The 24,677-nt window shown below is 48.4% G+C and overlaps 1 protein-coding gene across 6 annotated transcripts in view; it reads left to right on the top strand.

Moving 5' to 3' along the window:
- The window catches only part of LOC113911825 (up-regulator of cell proliferation), a 60,578-nt gene that overhangs the window by 30,249 nt on the left and 5,652 nt on the right, over positions 1–24,677 (top strand). For 2 of the 6 annotated variants that reach the window (XM_027574694.2, XM_027574691.2), the window contains exons 2-3: positions 16,689–16,715; positions 17,032–17,102. Coding sequence is in view for 1 of the 6 variants with exons in the window: in XM_027574690.2 (XP_027430491.1) it covers positions 5,370–5,383; positions 16,689–16,715; positions 17,032–17,102 (112 nt within the window). In the remaining 5 variants the exon portion in view is untranslated. Of the gene's footprint in view, positions 1–1,953; positions 2,037–5,224; positions 5,384–14,980; positions 15,053–16,688; positions 16,716–17,031; positions 17,103–24,677 lie in introns of those variants that run through there. The other 4 variants (XM_027574695.2, XM_027574690.2, XM_027574693.2 and 1 more) reach the window with 4 other exon arrangements.

The raw sequence follows: 24,677 nt of genomic DNA, 5'->3' as shown, positions 1-24,677 counted from the left end.
GTGACTATGGCTGCTGAGGTCTTTGGGCAGGCCTGCTGCAGGTGTCTGCAGGTGCATGGCCTGCTGCCATCATCACAGCTGATTTTTGCATGTTGATTTTTTTACTTGCAACTTTGCTGAATTCACCTATTAAGTATTACAGGGTTTTTATTGTTGATTTTTTTTTTTTTTTTTGGTGTGGAATTTTTGGGACTTTGTACATATATGATCATGTCATCTACAGAGATAATTTTACTTTTTCTTTTCCAGTTTGGATGCCTTTTCTTTTCTTTGCCTAATTGATCTGACTAGGACTTCTGGTACTGTGTTGAATAGAAGTGGCAAAAGCGAGCATCCTTTTCTTGTTTCTAATTTTAGGGAAAAACTTGCAGGCTTTCACCATTGAGTATGGTGTTAACTCTCGGGTTTTATATGTGGCCTTTATTGTGTTGAAAAGGTTTCCATCCACTTCTGGTTTGAGTGTTTTTGTCAAGAAAGCTGTTGAATTTTGTCAAATGCTTTTTCTGCATACATTGAGATAATCATGTACTTTTCCTTTCTCCTTTGTATTAATGTAATATATTATACTGATCAGTTTTCATATGTGGCACCATCCTTGCATTCCAGGAATAAATCCCACTTGGTCATTGTATATAGTCTTTTTCTGGATTCTGTTTGCTAGTATCTTGTCAAGAATTTTTGTATCAATATTCATAAGGGAAATTGGTCTGTAGCTTTCTTGTCTGGTCTTTGGCTTTAGTATCAGGTGTAATGTTGATCTCATGCTCTTTAATTTTTTTCAAAGAGTTAGAGGATTAATGTTACTATTTAAATATTTTGTAGAATTCACCATTGAAGCCACGCTTTTCCTTGTTGTGAGGTTTTTTTGATTACTACTTCAATGTCTAGTTATAGATCTGTTCAGATTTTCTGTTTCTTCATTATTCAGTCAATTGTGTTTCCAGGAAATCAGTGTTTTCATTTAGGTGATTGCAATTTGTTGGTATACAGTCATTTGTAGTATTCTCTTATAATTCTTTTTTTTCCTGTAAAACCAGTAGTAATGTCCCTACTTGGATTTCTGGTTTTAGTGATTTATGTCTTCTGTCCTTTTGTGAGTTTAGCTAAAAGTTTGTTAATTTTGATCTTTTCAAAGAATCAGCTTTTTATTTCATTGATTTTTCTATTCTTTATTTTTCTCTTTTCTAGTCTTTATTATTTACTTCCTTTTGCTAGCTTTGGGTTGGTGGGCTCTTCACTTTTTTTTCCCTTGAGGCATAGAGTTAGGTTACTGATTTGAGATTTTCCTTCTTTTACAAGATATATATATATACAATTCCCTCTTAGCACTGTTTTTGCTATATCCCATGTGTTGCTATGTTTTTATTGTTGAGGTATTTCCCAGTTTTCCTTGTGATTTATTCTTTAATTTATCAGTTGTTTATGGTGTGCTGCTTAATTTCCACATATTTGTGAATTTTCCTGCTTTATATTTTTGATGTCTAGTTTCATTCTACTGTGATAAGAAAAGATATTTTGAATGATTGGAAATCTTTTTTAAATTTATTAAGACTTGTTTTGTGGCCTGACATGTGGTCTCTTCTGGAGGATGGTCCACGTGCACTTGAGAAGAATGTGTGTTATGCTGCTATTGCGTGCAGTGTTCTATATGTGTCTTTTGGACACAACCAATTCATAGTATGGTTCAGGTTCTCTGTTTCCTTCTTGATCTTCTTCCTGGTTTTCCTATATACTGTAGGAAATGACTATTGAAGTATCCAAGTATTATTATAGAACTAGTTTTCCCTTCAATTCTGTGAATATTTGCTTCATTTATTTTGGGGCTTTTTATTTGGTGCATATATGTTTATAATTGCTATGTCTTGGTGAATTGACTATTTTTAAATATATATAATGTCTTTCTTTATCTCTTATAACAGTTCTAACCTAAAGTCTATTTTATCTAAATAGCTTACCCAGCTTTCTTGGTTACTGTTTGCACGGAACATCTTTTACCATCCTTTCACTTCCAATCTTTTTCCGTCTTTAGACTCAAGGTGAGTCTCTTGTAAACAGTATATATTTGGATTATTTTTTAAAACCCATTCTGCCAATCTCTGCCTTTTGATTGGACAATTTAATCCATTCACATATGAAATAATTACTGATAAGGAGGAATTTACTACTGCCACTTTGCCTTTTTAAAAAATTATTATTATTATTGCCTTAGAGCTTTGTCTCTCTTCTATTACTGCCTTATTTCTGGTCAGCTGATTTTTTTGTAATGACATGTTTTGATTCCCTTCAAGTATATACTCTTCTATATATTCTATAGAGACTTTCTTTGTGGATACCATGGGGATTACATATAATACCCTAAAGTTACAAAAGTCTAATTTTAATGATTTGAACACCTCAACTTCATACAAAAACTCTACACTTTACAGTCATTTCTCCTTCAAGTTATTAATATCACAAATTACATTTTTTATACCCTGTGCGCAGTAACATTTATTTTAAAGATTTTATTTGTCAGAGAGAGAGAGAGAGGGAGCACACAAGCAGGGGAGCAGCAGAGGGAGAGGGAGAAGCAGACTCCCTGCTGAGCAGGGGGCCTGATGTGGAACTTGATCCCAGGACCCCTAGATCATGACCTGAGCCAAAGGCAGATGCTCAACCAACTGAGCTTCCCAGGTGCCCCCCAGTAATATATATTTATAACATAATTATTTGTATGCATTTGTCTTTTAAGTCCTATTGAAAATAAAAAGTGGAGTTACTACCAAAATTAAAATTTTGGTTTTTGTATTTGCCCATATATTTATCTTTATGATAGATCTTTACAATTTCATCCTGCTGTGAGTTCTGGTCTAGCATTCTGTTGTTTCAATCTGATGGACTCCCTTTACCACTTCTTCTAAGGTTGTATGCAAATAAGGCCTGTCCAAGACAGTAAGTATGTGGGGACTGGGAAACAGGATCCTACCTGCTCAAGGCCAAGACCACTGCTACCCTGGAGAAGGGGTGGGGCAACGCAAGTAAAAACGCCAGAAAACTTACCTGCAATTTTAAATATGTGTTTTTCTTGCTTGAGTGTTTGCTTGGTTGCTGTAAGTCTTTGGTGTTTAGAGCCCCAACAAAATTAGTTCAGGCAGTTTCAGGTTGTTTTGTTCACTTTTCTGTGAGGAAATTAGAGCTTGGAACTTCCTAGTCTACCATTTTGCAAAAATACTGGTTTTTAACCTACCAAATTGGCAACAAAAGAAATTGTTAAATTTATAGAACAAGTTTTGGGAAACTGGCACTATCATCAGTGTTGGTAAGTGTGCTGGGAGAGTAATCTGTGTGAGTCTATATGTATGTATAGCATATGTAAGTGTATGTATATGTGTGTGTGTGTGTATGTTATATATGTATCTGAAAAGACTTAAAATGCTTATATCATCTGACCTAGAAATTCAACTCCTAGAAACTTGGCTTAAGGAAATAATCATGGGGTGGGGGGGGCACCTGGGTGGCGCAGTTGTTAAGCGTCTGCCTTTGGCTCAGGTTATGATCCCAGGGTCCTGGGATCGAACCCCACCTCGGGCTCCCTGCTCAGCGGGAAGCCTGCTTCTCCCTCTCCCGCTCCCCCTGCTTGTGTTCCTGCCTTCACTATCTCTCTGTCAAATAAATGAAATCTTAAAAAAAAAAAAAAAAGGAAATAATCATGGATGAATACTGGATGAAATAATCATGGATGGGGATATTTTTTGTCCATATTTCTTATAATAATGAATACTGGCAGCAATATTTATGTCCAACAGTAGGGGTTGGTTAAAACATAATCATCCACTAGGCAGTGAAATGGCACATACGCACTAAAATTCATGTTGAGGAAGAATATTTCAGTGAACTTATATTTAGTTATTATTTTAAAATATATTTTAAAGTCAACTAAGTTGATTTGTAAAAAATTATCTGCCCTCCCTCACTCCAGTAGCAATCATTACTTCCTTGAACCAGGCCATTTAGCAGTTGCCCCCTCCCCAAACTCTTCCTAACCCTGGTCTTGGATTTATTCCCAATCTGGGTCTCACAGCCCCTGTAGCTTTACTTAGCTAACTTTATGGAGCATTAATTACCTTCTGAACTTAAGGCAGCAATTTCTTGACCTTGCATTTTACCCAAGGGAACAAAGATGCTCAAAACATTGGATGGATTCTCAGCAAGGAAAAGAGACCATGCACCAGCCTATGTATCACCCACTTTACAAATATTAACTCGTTCAACACCCAAACAGAGGAAGGGACCTATTTTTACCCCGTTTTTCCGGTGAGGAGAGGACAGCCCTGATGAGGCTCTCTCTTGCCGAGATCGCAGAGTTCCTGATGGGTGGAGCCCAGAATTCAACCCAGGTCTTCTGGCTCCTGTCTTGGCTTTGCTCTTACTCTTATCAGCAAGTAAAAACAGAATAATTATCAGTAATGTCTAACATAAGACAGAAATATGATCGACAGTGGTTTACATTTTCCAAAGCTTTTTGTTAAGCGTTTTCACTTACAAGAGCTCATTTATTTTTGAAAACTCATTGTGCTGAACCAGGAACTGAGGCTCAAGCACTCATAGGCGGTGCCTGTGAAACCCCCTGTAGGAACCCCAGATTCCTTATTATTGCTGAATAACACAATGTAAGGGATGGTCAAAGTGCTCCACAGTCCTTACGGCTGAACAGTGTAATACTGTTCAATAAATGTCAAATACACATTTGACAAGGGGTAACTGGGCTCAGAGAGGCCAGCAACTCGTGCAAGACAGCACAGCAAGTAATAGCATAATTACCACTTGCTTAATAGTAGTGACGGTGCCTTGCTCTCCTGGGCTGAAGAAAAGGCTTTTCTTAGGGAAATCAAACTCTTGTGGTAGGGAGGCGTCGATTTTACCCGGTCCCGCAGCTGCTTCGTGGCCCCGGGGCAGGTTTTCCGCTGGTTTGGCCCCGTAGACACCTCTCCCGGAGTCCTGGCCTGCGGGCACCTGGGCAGGTGGGCCGGTGGGCGGGTCAGGGTTGCGGCCGCCCCCACTCCTGATGCCAGCCCTACACTGCCTGCCGCCCCGCATCCCCTCCTTTGGCCGCTCGGGGGCGATACCGGGACCCTCCCCGCGGCCCCCAGCTGTCCCGGGACCCCTCCCCGGGCGCCCCCCCCCCCCGCTCCTTCCCCGAGCGCCCCCCAGGGCCCCGTCCCCTCTCCGCCGCCCGGGGCCCCCTTCCCGAGCGCGGCCCCCTCCCCGCGCCCCCGCCGCCTGGAGCTGCCCGGGCGGGCGGCCGTGGCCGGCGCGAGGCCCCTCCCCAGCGGAGGCGCTCAGCGCGGAGGAAGCGGAGGCGGCGGCAGCGCGGAGACCTCGCCGCGCTGATGGCGTCGCCCGGGTGAGTGCGGCGCTCAGGCCGAGCCGGAGAGGGGGCTGCGGGCCGCGGGGTGGGGGTCCTTGGGGGCAGGTGCGGACGCGGGCCGCCAGTCCCTGGACCCCCCGCCCCCGGCGACCGCCCGGACCCCCGCCCGCCGGGCCCCGCGGCCCTCCCGCCGACCTTGGGCGGGCGCGGCCGGGCCGGGGGGCGCGAGGGGGCGCGGGCGGGGCAGGGGCGGGGGCTGGGGCGGGGGTCGGGTCGGGTCGGGCAGGCGCGGCCCTGGGCCTGGGAGGCGCTGGGCCCCGAGCGCCCGGTGCTCGGCGCGCCGGCCCTGCCCTGCGCAGCTGTTTTCCACTTGCTCGCGTAGGAGCGGATGCTGGGCTCTCCCCCGCGGGGCGCAGCCCGGGGGTCCCCGAAGGTCGCGTGCGAGGGCAGGGGAGGCCGCGCGCCCGCGGGGCGGGGGCTGCGGGTCGGGTCTCCGGGCCGGGCCGGGCCGGGCCGCGGGCCCTGCTGGGTGGCAGCCCCGTTCTGACATCACCGCCTTCCACTGCCTCGGTGCGAAAATGTTCTTTCTTTAGGGAAACATGGTGACACACGCCGAGTTTGTCATTTTTGAAACAATCCTTCCTTGCAAAAGAAAACCTCAGCCATTAATTATAATTAGTTTTTGCTTCCATAATCTAACTAGTCGTGCAAGCTGGAAATGACAGTCCAGTACCTTCCCAGAGGAGGAGAATGAGTCTCAAGGTCATTGCTTTAATTGGCGAAATTCTTAGTTTGAAGACCGTGCACACTCAGAGGGTCTTAGACGTGGTGGCTGTGGTACCCGCTCCTGTGGGGTGGAGAGGACAGGTACCAGGCCTCTCACGGGGGGAGGCCCTGCCATGCATGGGGTGAGCTGGCTCTGCCCACGGCCCTAATGACGCTGGCCCAGTCGTGGGCATTCCCATCTTCCTGCTGGCTTTCCAGGTTTGGGGAGCTCTGGTCACAAAGTACCCAGTACTTTGAGCTCATAAATAGAATAAACACCTGGCCCATCCCTCAGAAGGCCAGACTGAACGGGAGTTCAAGGTCCCACCCCGTTCCTGCGCCTCTTGTCAGGAAAGGGGGAGGCGGGGTGGCCTGGCAGCCGCGAGATGTCTGAGGTTGTGTGCGGCGGCCCTCAGGCCTCTCAGATGTGATGGTGCATTTGGTGTCCAGACACACTACTTTGTAGACCCGGGTCGGAGGTGGGCTTAGGGGTGCTCTGCTGGGAGCCAGCAGGCCCTCCATGGTGTCCCTGTGGTAGGTGGCATTGGTGTGGACTGGTATCGTCCTGTTTTTGGTGACCCCATGAGTCTGCAGGTGGTACTCATCTGTAATGAATGCTCTGACGTGTACTCACTGGAAAGCTGAGGTCACGGAACTGTCAGTGTCCTTTACTTCATTTTACAGAGAGAACTGGGCACTGTGGCATATGACTATGGCATGCATGCATCTGTGGACAGTCCTCATGTCCACATGTAACCCTGACCTGTCTACCCTGCAGGTTTCACTGGTAGGGCAGAGTCTGGCCAGGAAGACCCGACTTCCTGAGATTTTCTGGCCCGTCTCAGTCAGCTGACCTGCAGATGCTCAGCCTCCTGGACTCGGTCCTGGGGGAGAAAGGCAGGGTTCGGGGCAGGGCTGGGAAGGGATCTGCGATTTCTGCCGGGCTGTGCACGGAGGAGCCTCTGACTCTGGTGTTCTTTCCCCCGTGAATCACTGTAGGGGAGCTGGGAAGGACAGAGGAGGCCCTTACTGATGTGCTGGGCATTAGGCACAAGGGCCTGGCCAGGAGCAAGGCCTCAAAGGAAAAGATATGTTGGAGGTGACCCACAGTCCAGTGAGTTTGGGGCTACGTAGAGACAAGGATGCTGGGCTGGACTGTGGGACCGGCCTCATGTGTGAGCTCCCTGCATGCCACTCATGGAGGGGGAGTCCCCGTGACAGCAGCGTAGAGGGGACAGGAGAGATGGAGCTCGGGGACCTGCTGCCATCAGCCCCGTCCTGCGGGCCTCCTGGCTTGTCTCCTGTACTCTGTGCCTTGGTGTTAGGGCTCCTCGGGTTCTGTGGCCCATCTGTGCTAATCCCAGCGCGTGTTTTCTGCCACATGGCTTCTGTTTTCTGTGGCTTGAAATGTTGTCTAAGTCAGAGGTTCTTAACCCCGGGGGCCATCACTCGCTGGTGGGTTTCTGGGGTTCCTGCCTTCCCTCAAATGGTGCGCAGTGTCGGGGGTCGGTGTGTTTTATTTAAATGCTCTCATACAGCTTCTGCGGCTTGCTTTGTTCACCCCGTGGTATGGTTCCTGTTGTCCCCATGTCAGAACAAGGATCAGATCTACCCAACTTTTGACATCTATAGAATATCGTGCAGCACGGTCCTGTTATGCAGTCAGAGGGTTTCCAGTTTTCTCCATAAAATAATGCTGCATGTTGTCTCTCCCTGTGGACCTGCGCAAGAATTGGACATTGGGGTCAGGGGGCCTGTCTATTTTAGTTGATCCTATTGAAGTGTCCTCATGGGTGGTCGAACTGCCTTCCTCTCCCCCCACCAGACTTTAAGGCCTCTCTGCACCTCCCAACACCTGACATTAGACTTGAAAAGTCTTGCCTGTCCGATGGAGTTATTGGGGTAAGAACGAGGACTCTTCGCTCCCCGAGTCTTTAAAGATGGAAACTTTCTACCTGACCTCTTTTAGTCCCTCAGCAACAGCCGGTCCCAGGGTCTTTGATCCCATTGTTAACACGGAGTTCTCGCCACCCGCATCCCCTCAGGTTTTTGTTTCCAGAAGAAACCCAGTGAGGGCTGCCCTCTGAGGAAAGAGCAGGAGGTGAATGAGTGCCCTGGAGGCCCCGTCCACTTTCCTGGCAGCTGAGATGCTCCCCTTCTCATCCACCAGACACTTACAAGTACCTAGGACTTTATTTTGCCATTCCTGTCCACAAAGATGCTCTCCTAACACCATCATGTGGTGGGGAAGGAAAGGATCCGGGCCTTTGCCTTCTGGGAAGGGTTCAACTTCCCCGCCAGAGCCTGGCCTGGTCCGGATGGCTCTTCATGCTGGGTGGAGGCCCAGGGGAGGGGAGGGGAGGGGTGGAGACACTGGGGGACCCAGACAAGGTGTGTGTCTGCTCCAGGACAAGTCCAGTGGGAGCCCTTGGCCTGCCCAGTGGCTGCTGTGGCTTCTGAAGAAGGGACGTGCTCTTGCCAGCAGGACACAGACTTTGGCCACCCTCCCAACTCCCCGTGGATCTGTGATTGCCCCACGACCACGCCAGCGACCCAGTGTGTTCCCTCAGCAGAAAACAGGAGTGCTGGGATGGGTGCTGTGGGCAGGGCCGTGCCGCCAGCCTCCATCCAGCTCAGGGAAGGGCCTCTTCCCCAGAACCATCGGGTCAGGGAATGTTCTCTGAAACATACATTCTGCTTGCTTCTCAGAAGAGCGTTGTCAGGCCCCCCTCCAGGTACCTCTGCCCCATCAGACAGATGAGGGAACCAAGGCCCAGGGACGCCGTTTAAGTTCAAACTTGAGGCAGACTCACCCCATTAATGATGACTGCAGTTGTGTAAGAAGTACTTACTGAGGCACAAACAAAAATCTTGGTTCTGTGTTTTGTCCTGACCACAGAGCGCGCGTCGTGTCTCCATGGTGCGCTCTGGGTGGAGCTCACAGAAGGATGCGCTCACACGGTTTGTTGGAGGAAGAAGCTGTATTCGCAGAGCATCTGAGGCTCAGATTATGGTTTGACAGAGAAGCTTGGAGATGGACTTAGCGCAAATGCGGCTCTCGTTGGAAGAAGGGTTCCCACTTGGGGTTCGCAGACCCACCTGCCTGGTTCACGTGGGCTACTTCTGTTAGGCTGTCTGTGTTGAGACGTTTTATGAAATTGTTAGTTGCCTTATTCTTCCTTTTTAAGATTTTATGTATTTATTTGAGAGATAGAGGAGTGAGAGAGAGAGAGCATGACAGGGGTGGAGGGAGAGGGAGAAGCAGGCCTCCTGCCGAGCAGGGACCCTGATGTGGGGCTCGATCCCAGGACCCCAGGATCATAACCTGAGCCTAAGGCAGACGCTTAACCCACTGAGCCCCCAGGCGCCCCTGTTTTTCCAGGTTCCCCATGCCTGAATAAGCCCAGACACTCTGAGCTCCTAGGGCCAGAGACGAGGTTCCTGGCTGATTGGGAACCGTGTTTCCCTGTGACCGAGCTGTATCTCGAGAGCCAGGCCTGCAGCTTTAATTTCTGGCCGCTGGTCCTGTGTTTTCCTCTCTGTAGGCTTTGTCCTCTTTCATTACTGTTCTTTTTCAGAATTTTCCCGATTGTTATTATACACATATTTCTCCACAGAATCATCTTACCTGTTTTTCAAGTCAGATGAGTTGGTAAGAGTTTTCCCTGACGTCTCTAACCTGCTTGTCTACAGGGTGGCAGCTGGATTTTGATTATTTTATTTGCAAATAGATCTGGAAAACTGCTGGCCACAGTGAGAGAATTTAGGAAGCTGGAGACACACAAATAGTTTCTTTGCAACTGCTGCCAGGCCAGCAGCCCCAGCCGCTCGGGGTCCCGGCAGCCCTGCCCTCCCACAGCCTTCCCATCTGTCTGTTCTGTCGTCCAGCCCAAGCCCATGTCAGCGTCTCTGGTACTGCCACCACCTGGGGCTGACCTTTGTCACCCCTCTGCTGTCTGCAGCACCAGGCAGGCATGTCACCTGCGCTCAGAGCCCCCTCCAGAGTGGAAGCAAGTCTTGCCTGTGGCCAGGAAAGCTCAGTGTTTCCCGTCCCGTCTCTGCTCGCTCGGCGCCCCTCCCACCAGCGTGGGGCTGATGCTCTTGTGCACCCTTCTCCGGGAGGTTTCCCCATCCCGCAGCAGTCTTTCCCCTGCTCCCCAGTCCAGCTCTGTTTAAAACTTGGGTAGTTGTGTCCTTCACTAAGCTGTCCCCAACTCCTAGGGAAGTTGCTAGCACTGAATAAATGTGCGAGTAAATCTGGGAGAACATTGACCGCCTTATATGATACGGCCTCACTCCTGCACATCCCTCTGGACCCTCACAGCAACCTGAGGAGGTGTGTGGGGTGGGGATGGCCAGCCTTGGCTCAGAGATGAGCACGTGTGTGTTCCGCGGGTGTGACCAGCTCTAGTGTAAGCTCCCGGAGGATCCGGCTGTGTTTTAGTGCCGTTTCCCCTTGCTCAGTGACCTACACAGCAGGAGCCCAGGACAAAGCCTGGTTGCAGGACACGCCATTCCTGTCCTGGGAGGATGCTCAGCTTGGGATGTTGTATTGACGTTGCCCCGGGGCCCGCTGAGGGGACACTGGTGCCTGATGTGGGGGCTGTCACGGGGGCTGTGCGTCTTTCTCAGGGTGCAGGCTCCCCTGCCCTCAGTGGGGGGTTCCAGGTGCAGAAAAGCAGGAGGGCAGCAGGGGGCCCTCCCTGCACACTTCAGCACATTTGGGGGCGCCGCTGCCAGGCTGCAGAGTCCTTGCATGCTACTTGTGCTATAACGTCCAACCTCCTCTTGTGTCCCCCACCGCCGCCCCCATGCCGTGCGAGGGAGCCCTGTGGTCGGTGTTGTCTCAGCCAGGCCCGCCGCTGCACAGCGAGATGTAGACTTCAACGTGTGTGGTCACCCCGCAGCGGTAGGATGGCCTCTGGTTGGGCTTGGATATTGTTACCGGTTGAATCGCGTCCCCTCCCAAACGTGCATTGCAGTCCTAACCCCTGGCACCTGTAAATGTGACCGTCTTTGGAAGTAGGCTCTTTGCAGATGTGATTAGTTAAAATGAGGCCATACTGGGTTCCGTGGGCCCTCATCCGGTGACTGGTGTCCTTACAAGACGTAGAGAAGAGACTGTGTGTCTCTTACGGAGGCTGGGGAGATTCCCGCCGTCAGGAGCCACACACAGGCTGCATTGGCGGCTAGAGATGCAGTTACACAGTGGCATGAAGACTCCTGCTGCAGTTCTTGGCAGCTAGGAGTTGGAAGCGGAGGTGTGGGCCAATGGGTGCCTCTTGGAGGCCCTGAGGGCCAGTGGGCCCCTGCCTCTCTGCTGGCTTCTGGTGGCCGCTGACGATCCCAGGCGATCCCGGGACTGGGGACACGGCAACTCCACTGTCCTGTGTTTCTCTCCCTGCGTATCTGTCCACGCTTTCCTCTTCCCACGATACCAGCTCTTGGATCAGAGACCCACCCCACCTGGTACGACCTGATCTTAATTTAACTAATCACATCTGCAAAGACCCTGTTTCTAAGTAAGGCCACGTTCGCTCTACCGGGGTTAGGACTTGAACATATATTTTCAGGGGACACGTTTCAACCCACAGCACACACCTGGTTGGTTTAAAAAGGTCTAGTACTAATTCAGTGAGGCTTTCTGAGCAGTTGGCTTCAGGTTTTGTTTTGTTTCAGGGTGGTCATGGGATGAGGGGTCCAGCCACTGCCGGGGGAGGGAGTCCCCAGGCTTTCTTGTCAGCTGGCCTCAGCGTGGGGCAGGAGGGGAAGTGGCAGGTCTTAAAAGCTGTCAGCATCAACCAGCAGAAATCGGGTCAGACTTTTTATTATCCAAAGCGGTTAACAATACGTTGCTGGCCGCATGACGGTAAGCAAAATTGCCCCGGTTTGTCTAGCATCCTCCTGTTTGGGATGGTTTTCTATCTTCTTGTTTTCGAAGGCACCACCTGCTAAAGGAGCTGGGTTTGTCGCTGGGCATTAGCCCTGCTCATGAGGTTTGGACAGTTCGTTCTGGGCACTGAAGGACACTGTCCAAGGAGGGGGCAACTCTGAGGTGGGCAGGTGTCTCTGTTGTCAGAGGGCGGTCAAACACCCTGGTCTCTGGAATCAGAATCTCCAGGTCTAAGTAGAAAAGTTCTGCAGGTCGATCTGCTGGGCAATTGGAAAAAGAGAGGAAAAAGCATGGACGAGGGCAGTATGCTTGGCCGCATCACCTAGGAGAGACGGCTGGTGAGGCCGCTGAGTTATCAGGGTCCTCATTTCTCTTGCAGACTCCAGGGGAGCCTTCGGAGGGTGCAAGCCAGAATGTCTGCTTACTGACTTAGCGAGGAAGAACTGCTAGACACACGGGGCCCTCAGGGCTGTGGGCAGGTCACCCCTCGTCTGTGTGTGGAGACCCCCCAGGTTTGGTCAGCACGGAGGCCAGGGGCCCACGCCCACCCTGGGTCTCTGTGCCCCTGGCCCCGGGCAGGACCGGAGCTGGGCTCCGACTTTGGCTTCCACACCCCGCATGGGCCTCACGAGAAGACTGACCCCTCGGTGGGGTTCACTTCACCCTAAGGGAGTGACACGGCCTCACGGAAGCCGGAAGCTGATCCTCTAGAGTCGGTGGCCAGAAGGAGCGACAGCAGTGTGACTGGATGAAAGGGGGAGAGGATTGGTTAATATGTTGAGTCATTTTCAAAAGGGCAAAGGCATTTTCTTGGTACTTTCCTGTATTTTATATTTGTTTTATTTGGAGATCAGAAGCAGACACTAATGATATTAGTAGTTTTCCAAGCCTGCTTTGCAGAAAGCCCCCTGGGCTGCGTCTGGGGCCCCGGTGAGCACACTTGGTTCCCACTGTCTTGGCCACAGGCCGCTTAGCAGGGCTGTTACTCACAACGGTGCTGGTTGGGAGTTGGCAGATGGTCTGATTTTTATGATTCCTGTAATTACTAGCTATAATTGTAAGTTACCTAAAATCTATGCGAGTCTTAGAAGTAATGAACCCAAAGGGAACCAGAAAACTCATGTTTGGGTCTGGCTGTGTTTGCTCGCTGGGTGGTATTGGGCAGATCTTTATGCCCTGTGTCCACCTTGCAGGATGGTTTGGGGTCTTATGCTCATCTGCTCAGGGCATCATCACGAGGCCCACAGGCCAGGCGACTTCAGCAACTGATGCTTGTTTCTCACTGTCCCGGAAGCTGGATGCCCCGATGGCCGTGTGGTCAGCTTTGGGGTCTCCTGAGGCCTCCGTCTCAGGCTCCTTGCTGTGTATTCACGTGGCCGTTTCTGTGCAGATGTGGAGACAGCCAGCTCTCCACCCTGTCATCTTGTAGGATGTCGGAGCAGGGCCCAAGCCTTGAGACCTCATTTACCTGGGATCACCCCCTGAAATGGTATTCTCGCCCCGGTTCTAATGTTGTGTGTGGAGGGGTTCCCTCCACACCAAGAATTTGGAGACACCAGCAGGGTGTCTGACCCTGTCCACCTGGAGACAGCCTCAGATCCCATGGGGTCAAGGTTCAGTCCTGCAGAACCCCCCCTCCTGCCTGCTCCCACCCCCACTTCAGATGCTGCCATGCTTGTGGCTGATGGGCGACAGACTGGGGGTCCCGTGAGCAGCGCCAGCCTAGGATCCCAGTGGCAAGAGTCCAGGTCATCACCTATACGTGGGGCTGACTGGCTGTAAATCAGAGGTTTCTGGGACCCCTCCTTGGGTTCCATGAATTTGCTGGCGTGACTCACAGAACTCAAGGAAATATTTTCCTTACTAGTTGACCCATCTATTATAACAGGATGTAATTCAGGAATGGCCAGAGGGGAGCTGGGCACAGGGTGAGGTCTGTAGGAAGGGGCAAGGAGCTTCCGAGCCCTTCCAGAGCCTGCTGTTCTCCCCAGATCTCACATTCACTGACCTGGAAGCTTCGGAACCCTGTCCTCTTGGGGTTTTATGGGGGCTTCACGACACAGGCATGCGTGGTTAACTCATTGGCCATTGGTGATTGGTTCAACCTCCAGCCCCTCTCCCCTGCCGGGACGTGGTGCGGGGGGGGGGGGGGGGGGGGGGGGGGGCGGACTGAAAGTTCCAACCACACGATTGGTTCCCCGGGCAACCTGCCCCCTGCCCCCATCCTTAGGTGCTTTCCAAAACTCACCTGTAGGAGCTTTGTGCCAGAAAGGGAGACGAAGACCAGATGTCACAGGTCCCTCTCCAAGTACGGTGATGCTGGAGGTTAGGGTTTCAGCATTGGGGTCTGGGCGCAGTTCAGGCCACGCGAGCGTTCTGGGTGGAGCTTTCAAGTGGACAGCACGGGACTTAGTTGAGCTTCTGCTGCCTCCTGCCAGGCTGGGCCCTGCCCGTGGCTCACGGCACCGGGATGCGATCACGTGGTGTTTGTTGACAAGGGTGACGGGCCGATTTCTCTGTACGTGTCTATACACTAGCACAAGCTCAGGTCATCCCTGCGATAATGTCACTTACGTGCTTTGCTGTGTGGGAAGGAACGGGTTGAGGTTCAGGCCCTGTCCTGGGAGCGGCCCGAGCGCGTGTCCAGGGAGCCCATGTGCTGTGAGTGGAGGCCTGGCGACCCCCCGGGATTTTGGGTGTTGTGTGCGCGGCCAGCAGGCCAGGCTGCTTTTCTGGGGACTAGTTTTAACCTGTTGTGTTGTTGTCTATTTTAAGGGTTTTTTTCCTTACTACAAAAGCAATGAATATTTCTTATTTTTTATCAGCGTCAGAGTCCGAGTGTTGCTTAGCACTCTGCACTGGACAGGGGCTCAAAGCCACGAACACAGTGACCGCAGCGGGCAGAGGACGAGGCCCCCAAAGAACATGCTGGAAGACCCACCGGGGGGTCCGGAGTTTCCTCTGGGAGGGTGGATTTGATGTGTTTTTCTGGAGAATTAAGGGGAGCTGGATCGCTGTGTCTGCGCAGGTCTTGCACAGAGTTCAGGGTCAGTGCAGTGTTGGAAGAGGCCGTGGAGAATCTGGTCTCCTCAGGGCACCCGCATGTCTTACTCTGACCCACTCTGACCCTGCTCACTGCATCACTTTGCTCTTTCAGTCTTAATTAATACATACTTCTGCTTAAAGAAACTCAAATAGGACAAAATAAACACATGTCCCTGCTACCCAGTGAGAAGTAACCACTAGTACATTTTTTATTAAAATAATTTGTACCTAGAGCTCCTTATCCAGAGTCTGCTCTTTTTAATATTTTCACTCACATTCTCATTTCTCATCTCCCCCTGCCTCGCTGTTTGTGTTTCTGTACCCACACAGACACTCAGTCGCCATGTTTTTCTTTTCTTTTTTTTTTAAATGTTTTATTTATTTATTCATGAGAGTCAGAGAGAGAGAGAGAGAGAGGCAGAGGCAGAGGCAGAGGGAGAAGCAGGCTTCCTGCGGAGCAGGGAGCCCGATGCGGGACTCGATCGCAGGACCCCGGGATCATGACCTGAGCCGAAGGCACACACTTAACGACTGAGCCACCCAGGCGCCCCATGCCCTAGCGTTCTTTGAGCACGTCCTTATTTTCTGAAATCAGGCGCTCAGACTCCTCTTGTTCTCTCCCGGCCCTGGCATCCGCCATTTCTCCAAGGAGACTTGGTGTCTTTTAGTGTGCCGTGGTGTTAAAGGGTCTTGGTGTGCTCGTCAGTACTGTGTAGTGTCTTTGGTTTTTAGCCCATTCAGTGGACGGAGCTAGGGAAGGCATGTGTGTAGATACCAGTGCACATATACGTGAGCACACAAGCATGTGTGTAGAACTCGTGTGTTCACGCTATGCCTCTAGCTCCAGTGTACCTCTGGGGGTTCTTTCTCTAACTTCCTTCTTTCCATATTTTTTTGTTTTTGTTTTTTTTAAAGATTTTATTTATTTATTTATTTGAGAGAGAGAGCGAGCACAAGCAGGAGGAGTGGGAGAGGGAGAAGCAGGCTCCCCGCTGAGCAGGGAGCCTGATGCGGGGCTCGATCCCAGGACCCTGGGACCATGACCTGAGCCAAAGGCAGCCGCTTAACGACGGAGCCCCCCAGGCACCCCACCTTCTTTCCATATTTGTATGTCCCTTCTTCAACAGTAGAACTCTGGCTCCTGACAAAATCAACACATTTACTCATTCCTATAATAAACCTAAAATAGTGTATTCTTAAATGGACTACATTTACCAAATCCACTTAAAAGAACTCAGGATCACCCCTCCCTGCCCACACTATTAACTTTGGATGAGCATCCTTCTAGATCTCCTTATATACCTATAGGTGAACACATAAATACACACGATTTCATTAAAACATCACCATACTGTGCATATTCCTACCGTAAATGTTCACATATTTCCTCCCACTAATATACACGTCATTAACTTCATTCTGTAACATCATCCAGCATCTTTTTGTCCACAAAATGAGATCTACACACTATTTTCTAATGACTGCAGAGTAAGACTGTGCCATACCTCTCTGTAATTGGACTTTGATTTTAAAAGGCAGCCAAAAATAAATAAATAAATAAATGGCATCCAGTTTTTCGCTATTATATGTAAAGCTGGTATCAACATCTTTGTAACTAAATCTTAATTATTTCCTTAGGGTAGAAGTGGAATTACTGGTCAAAGGGTATGTATATTTTTATGTCTTTTTGGATGGCGATCTGTGCTCTGGCCCGCAGTGGTGGAGGGTGCTGCCGGTTTGTCCAGACCGGCGCTTCTCCGTGGTGGCTGCACATGGGAATCATCGAGGGCAGTGATCTTGAGAGCAGTGATACCCAGGCCCAACCCCCAGGTCTGGTTTCGGTGGTCCGGGGTGTGGCCAGGATTTGTAGTTTTTAAAGGTTCCCCGAGAGATTCTGATATGCAGCCAACTTGATAGGTAGATTCACATTGTAGTATTACTTCATTATTTTAATTAGAATTTTCTTTTGCAATTATTTCAGACGTTCAGAGTTGGGAGAAGTGGCTCCAGAAATAAAAGCATCTGAGAGACGAACAGCGGTGGCCATTGCAGGTAATGTGGGGCTTGCACCCGCCCTGCAGCTCGTGTGGTGGGTTCTGGATTCCAGAACGTCCGGGGCAGGCGAGCACAGGCCTCAAACATACAGAGGCTTAAGGCTGATGTTTTTCCTTTCATGAAAAGATTCCATTGCAGGGTGTTTTAAACTTCCTTCATCTATTCCAAAGAGGATTCAGTTTCACACCGATGATTATCCCGCAGTTTACCAGGAACATATCGTCCCAATCTGACCACGTCATATCTGCTACCCTGGGTCTGGCGTAGGGTGACTGTGTAGTTTCTGACCTGGACACTCCTGAGTGTTTGGTTGGGACAATAGGTATAAGCTGGAGCTGTCCCAGGCAGACTGGGGCTTGTGGTCTTACTGGCCGTGGTTCCTGTGGGCTCGGTCTCTCTCCGTGGATCTGAGGGCCAGGTCTGTGGCTGCCCCTCATGACTTCAGCTTTAAGGGGTGGTGGCCATACTCCAGACATCTTTTCTCTTAGAAACTCATTTTGAATTTATCATTAATTCGGCATTTCTCAAAATAAATATGTCCTATTTGGATTTAATAGGGTTCTGCAAAGATAACCCCACAAAAATAGGCAAAGAAGTTGGGATTAACCAGATTTTGTTTTATTTTGTTCATTTAAACAAATATTTACTGAACACTTAACGTGCGGGCTTCGCAGTAGGGCACTGTGAATATAGTAAACAGTAGTGAACAAAATGGCCCTGATCCCTCGTCTCCGTGGAACTCATGTTCTAGAAGGTAGGCCCTGGGGGGCATCAATGACCAGGTCAAGCCTCGCAGCAAAATTGGGATCCAGCAGTAATTGGCCAAAGCCCTTCTGTTTCTCAGGATCTAGAACTGTGCTGTTGAGTACGGTAGCCACTAGGCACACAATGCAAACTTAAACAATATTAAAAATTGCATTGCTGAGTCACCCTGACCGTATTTCAGGTGCTGAGGAGCCACACAGCCAAGGGGTGCTCGTTGGATGGTGCAGATGGAGACCATTTCCTTTCTCACAGGCAGTTCTGTTGGAACTAGAGTGTTGCTCTAGAGAGACTGGGAAGACAGCTTGGGTGGGCTCAGGGGAGGGAATCACCTCCCTGGGTGCCTGCTGTGAGCCAGGGGGTTAGTTATCAGTGGTCCTTTGTTCCATTTGGGGAAACTGAGGCTCAGAGACACTCTGGTACTTCCCCAGAGTTCCATCTTTATTATCTCTCCAGTGAGGAAGCCGCCCATAATTATTTTTTAAAAATTTCCTCCTTGAGCTATGTGACTTCCTCTTCAGCATGATTATTAAGACTGAAAGTAAACTCTTCAACATACAGGATTAAAAAAAAAATTGTATTGAAGCTTGATATACCTGTGAAAAAGTGCCCATTTTACAGTGTGTAGCTTGATATATTTTCACAAGGAGGAACAGACCTATTTTGAGCAGCATCCGGATGAAGGAGCTGAACTCGTCTTTCCCCCCAGTAGCCCTCTCCCCACCTTCCTCTGCCAGTGATAACCATGCTCCCCTTTGTGAAAGCATAGATTCGTTGTGCTATATACAGTCCTCCTACAGAGTTCATTTACCTTATCTCAAGTCTGCGGATGCTAATTACTTCAGAGCTCATTCTTTTATTTTTTTAAAGATTTTATTTATTTATTTGACAGAGAGAGACACAGCGAGAGAGCGGACACAAGCAGGGGGTGTGGGAGAGGGAGAAGCAGGCTCCCTGCTGAGCAGGGAGCCCGACGCTGGGCTCGATCCCAGGACCCTGGGATCATGACCTGAGCCGAAGGCAGATGCTTCACCAACTGAGCCACCCAGGTGCCCCTTTCATAGCTCATTCTTTAAAAGAAATTTTAGAAAACTATTTAAAGAGGATTCTGGGAAGATGGCAGAGTGGAAAGCACCAGGAATCTGTCTCCCAGCTTGGACAGTTGCACTGGCCGGATCTTTCCATGAACTGTCCTGTACCTCTGGAGTCGGTTGGAGGTTTGCAACTTCCAGGGGAAGACTTGCAGAATAAATTTCTAGCTAACTTGGTCAGTTTCATCTGTTAGCACAGTAGCAGCTCCCTGTCTCCCGTTCCCAGATGAGCGTCAGGCACCAGCCAGAGGGGGCAGAAGGAATCCTGTCCGAGTACCAGGGTCTCTGCTGTGCCAATTACCGCTTCTGATCACAGAGGTGCGGACACAGAGGCGGGTGGCCACTGCTGTTGCCATTGTCACCCTTTACTCATTGTTGCCAGCCCCTCCCCCTCCAGCTGAAGTGACTTCCAGGGGATTTCAAGGCCAGCATCCTTCCTCCCATTAACTTTTTGCTCTTTCCCCTTTTGGGAGGCAGACATTAAAGACTGGGACATTCAAAACAACTGCATATATGGGAAAATTAGAAAGTAATTGTGTGTTCCCAAAGATAATCTCAGAAAAGACCTCAGAGGACGTAAACTGTACACCTTGGTTTGATCCTGGCCACAGAGATAGCCTACAGCAAAACATACAACAAACAAAAAACATAACAAAAAGCAGCAAACCCTGGGAAGGGTGGGAGGAATCTGATTTCCAGAGTGACCACATCATTAGATTCAAATATCCAGTGTGCGACAAAGAAAATTACAGGGTATACACTGTAGGAATAGGGAAGTATGACCTGTTCAAGGAAAAAAAATAATGGAACGAAAGCTGTCTCTGAAAAGATGTGGTAGCAGATGTATTAGACGAGGACTTTAAGACAATAAAGATGCTGAAAAATCTAAAGGAAGATGCAGAGAAAGTCAAGAACGTGATGTGTGAGCAAAACAGTGATATCAATAAAGAGCTAGAAAGCCTAAGGAACCAAAGGAAAAGTACAGGAACCAGAATGAAAACTTCACTCGGGTTCAAAGGCAGACTGAGGAGGTGGAAGAAAGAATTGGTGAACTTAAAGACAGGACAATGGAATATATGGAGGCTGAGGACCAGAAAGAGGAAAGATGGAAGAAAAGCGAACAGAGCCTAGGACACCTGTGGGATGCCATCAGTAGGTACTTGTTGTGGGTGTCCCAGAAAGAGGAGAGAGAGAGAGAGATAAAGGAGCAAGAGAAGATTTGAAGAAATAATGGCTGAGAACTTCTTAAAGAGACATGAATATAAAGTCCAAGAAGCTCAACAGACCCCAAGTAAGATGAATTTGAAGAGGCCCACATGGAGACATGTTGTAATTAAACTTCCAAAAGACAAAGAACGAGTCTTGAAAGCAGCAGCGAAGCAGATCATCCGTACATGGGGTCCTCCAAGATCATCTCTCGATTCCTCATCAGAAACTTCAGAGGCCAGAGGACAGTGGACAGATGATTTAAAGTGCTAAAAGAAACAAGAAATTGTGAGCTAAGAATCCTATATCCAGCAAATCTGTCCTTCCAAAGTGAGGGAGAAACAAACATTCCCGGGGAATAAAAGCTGAGTTGATGACCACTACACCTGCAGGAGATGCTCCAGGGAATCCTGTGGGTGGAAAGAAAGGGCACTAGACAGGGACTTGAAACTGTATCGAGAAGTAACAATCTCAGTAAAGGTAGATACCTGGGCAGTTCTGACAGCTAATTTAGCAATTTTAATGATGGCCCGTAACTGTACTTTCTGATTTTTTCATGATTTAAGAGACTAATACATTTAAAGAAAAAACAAAAAATGTAAATCTAGTGTCACTGTAACTTTGGTTTGTAACTCCAAATCTTGTTTTCTGTAACTTCTAAGACTTAATGCATTTGAAAGAATTGTTAGTTTATGTTCTGGGGCACTCAGTGTATGAAGATGTGATTTTGTGGTATCAACACCCAGAGAGGTGGGGATAGAATGTAAAGGGACAGAGTTTTTGTATGTAAATAGGGCATACAGAAAACAAATAGCACAATGACAGAAGTAAGTGCCTCCTTATCAGTGATTACTTTAAATGTAAAGGGATTAAAATGTCTAGTGAAAAGACAGAGATGGGCAGAATGGATAAAAACAGGACCCAATTATATGCTGTCTACATGAGACTCACTCGAGATCCAAAGATACAAACAGGTTGAGAGTGGAAGGATGGAGAAAATCCTCTATGTGGACAGTAACCAGTGGATAGTAGGAGTGGCTATACTAATATCAGACAGAATAGAGTCCACATAAAAAAGGTTACAAGAGACAGACAAGGACATTATATATTAATAGAGGTCTCAGTACAGTGAGAAGGTGTAATTAAACATTCACACATCCAATGAGAGACCATCAAAATATTTGAAACAAAAACTGATAGAATTGAGGGAAGAAATAGACAGCTCTACAGCATTAGTTGGGAACATTAATACCCCACTCACAATAATGGATAGAACAACCAGACGGAATACAAGAAAAGAAACAGAGGATTTAAACAACACAGTAAACCGTCCTCATCTAAGAGACACACAGAGCACTTCACCCAGGCACACACATTCTTCTCAAGCGTACACAGGACATTTTCCAGCATAGATATATGCAGGTCCACAAATGAAGTCTACATAGATTTTACAAGATAGATACCATACAAAGTGAGCACAATGGGATGTAGTTGGAATTCAATTAACATAAAACTGAAATTTTTTTAAAATTGTGGACACTAAACACACACTTCTAACCAGTGTATCAAAGGAAGAAATCTCAAGGAAGTTAGAAAATACTTAGAGACAAAGGAAAACAACAACACAGTTTTACAACTTGAGGAACTAGAAGAAGAAGAACAAATGAAACCCACAGCTAGCAAACAGAAGGAAATAATAAAGACCAGAGCAGAGATCAATGAGACAGAGTAGAACAGTGGTACACAGAACATCAGTGAAACCAGAAGTGGGTTCTTGGACAAGATCAACAACACTGACAAACTTTTAGCTATATTGACTGAGAAGAAAGGAGAGAAGACTCAAATCACTAAAATCAGATGTGGACATGGGACATTACTACCGATTCTACAGAAATAAAAGGGATTATAAGAGAGTGCTGTGAACAATTGCATGCCAAAAAATCGCTTAGCCTGGATGAAAAGGACAAATTCCTAGGAACACAAAATCTACCAAGACTGAATCACAAAGAAATGAACAATCTGAATAAACCTGTACATAGGAAGGAGATTGAATTTGTAATAAAAAGTCTCCAGACAAGGAAGAACCCTGGTCCTGAAGGCTTCACTGGTGAATTTGACAAATATTTCAAGAACTACTTTTCAAACTTTTTCAAACAACTGAAGGGAGGGAAAACTTCCTAACTCGTTCTTGGGGCCAGCACAACCCTGATAACCAAAGTCAGACAAAGAAAAGGAAACTATAGACCGGTATCCTTTAGGATAATTGATGTAAAAATCCTCAGTGGTGTCAACAAAATGAAGGGGAAAATGATGATCTCAGTCGACGGAGAAAAAGCATTTGACAAAATTCCCTACCATTTCTTGATAAAAACGCTCTACAAAGTAGGAGTAGATGGAAACCACCTCCACATGATAAAAACCATACATGGACAACCCACAGCAAACATCATACTCAGTGGTGCGAGACTGAGCTTCTCCTCTAAGATCAGGAACAAGACGGGGAGGCTCACGTCACCACTCGCATCCAGCCCCGCACTGGAAGTCCCAGCCAGAGCTGCTGGGGGAGAGGAAGAAGTAAAAGCCATCCAAACTGGAAAAAGGGAGAGGTAGAATGATCTGTTTGCAGATGACGTCATCTTGTGTGTAGAAAACCCTAAAGATTTCACAAAAAAAGTGTTAGAACTAATAAATAAATTCAGCCAAGCAGGAGGATACAAAGCCAACACTGAAAAATCAGTTACATTTCTATACATGAGTAGTGAGCACATGGAAGAGGAAATCACAAAAACCTTTCCATTTACATTAGCATTGAAAAGAATAAAATACTTAGGAATTAACCAAGGAGGTGAAAGAATTATACAATAAAACTACAAAAGATTGCTGCAGAAATTAAAGAAGACATAAATAAATGGAAACACATCTCATGTCCATGGATGGAAAGACTTAATATTAAAATGTATCACCCAAAGTGATGTGCAGGTTGATTGCAGTCCCCATCAAAAAGCCAATGACATTTTGCAGAATAGGAAAAACCCATCCTTCATATGGAATCTTAAGGGCCAGTGAGTAGCCGAGACAGTCTTGAGGAAGAATAGAACTACTGCAGACAACAGTCAAGACAGTGTGGTCCTGGCATCAAGACGCACATCTAGACCAGAGAAATAGCCCAGAAATAAGCCCTCCTGTGTGTGGTCAGGTGATTTTGTCAAGGGTGCCAAGAACACTCGCTGGGTACAGGACAGTCTTTTCAGCACATGGTGTTGGGAAAGCTGGACATTCACATGCAAAATAACGAAGTCAGACCCTTACCCAACACTGTATACAAAAGTTAGTTCAAAATGGATCAGTGTCATCCTAAATGCAAGACCTAAAACAAAATGCTTGGAAGAAAACATGGGGCAAAAGGGTCCCGCATTTGGGTGTGGCAGCGATTTCCTGGAGGTGACACCGCAGACGAAGTCGACAAGAACAAAATGAGACAAATGGGGCCACGTGAAAAGTTCAACGTTTTGGGCCTCGGAGGACACTCTCCACGGGGCATAAAGGGCAGCCACAGAATGGGAGGCAGTATTTACAAACCATGCGTCTGACGAGGGATGAATATCCAGAATATCTGGAGAGCTCCTAAAACTCCACAGCCAAACCAACACACTTTGCAAATGGGCAAAGGACTTGAGTGGACATTTCTCCAAAGAGAGGGTATGAAGGGCAGTGAGCACTTGCAAAGGTGCTCAGCATCACTGGCCACTAGGGACATGCAAACACAAACCACAGTCCCACCAGCACTCAGCCCTGCTGCATGGCCACTGCCACACAGAGAGAGACCGAGAGCAAGTGCTGGTGGACCCTTCTGCCGCGTCCCTGCCTGAAAGCCTGCTGCCTTCTCCGCTGCCCACCGGTGCCAGCCTGGGCTCCCAGCCGTCTCCGCCTGTGGACCACTAGGCTCTCCTGCCCCTCAGTGGCTCCCGCAGGTTGAGAGGTGGGCCCTCCGGTCACGGTGGGCCTCCTTGTTGTCATCTGTAATCTGTAGGCTCTCCTGCCCCTCGGTGGCTCCCACAGGTCGAGAGGGGGGGCCCTCTGGCCACGGTGGGCCTCCTTGTTGTCATCTGTAATCTGTCCAGTCCAATCAGAGCCATGTCCCATCCCTAACAAAGGGAGGCCCCAGCCTCTGTGGGTCTGAGGTTTACTCCTTGATCCCTGCTCACAGCTGCTCTGAGTCACCTCCAGCCCATTCCAGGCTTTTCTCCATGTCTTGTCCCCTCCTTTAACTGCTGTATTTTCTCAGAGGGCATTTTGAATTCCTTGGAAAAATTCTTCTGATGTCTTTTATCCACTTTGGATAAAATAATCTTTTGATTGCTCAACGCTGTGGTTTGATGTGTGTGAATCATCTTTCATGATTTCCTGTTTCTCTGCTCTTCATATCTGTCTCCAGAGACATGTCAAAGATGACTGAAAGGCCACATTTATCTACTTGACTATATGGAAATCATGAGAGGAGTTAATCTGAAAA

This window comes from Zalophus californianus, chromosome 12 (assembly GCF_009762305.2).
Source record: "Zalophus californianus isolate mZalCal1 chromosome 12, mZalCal1.pri.v2, whole genome shotgun sequence".
NCBI lineage: Eukaryota > Metazoa > Chordata > Mammalia > Carnivora > Otariidae > Zalophus > Zalophus californianus.
The sequence above is the reverse complement of the archived record's forward strand: the minus strand, read 5'-3'. Positions and strand labels throughout refer to the sequence as shown.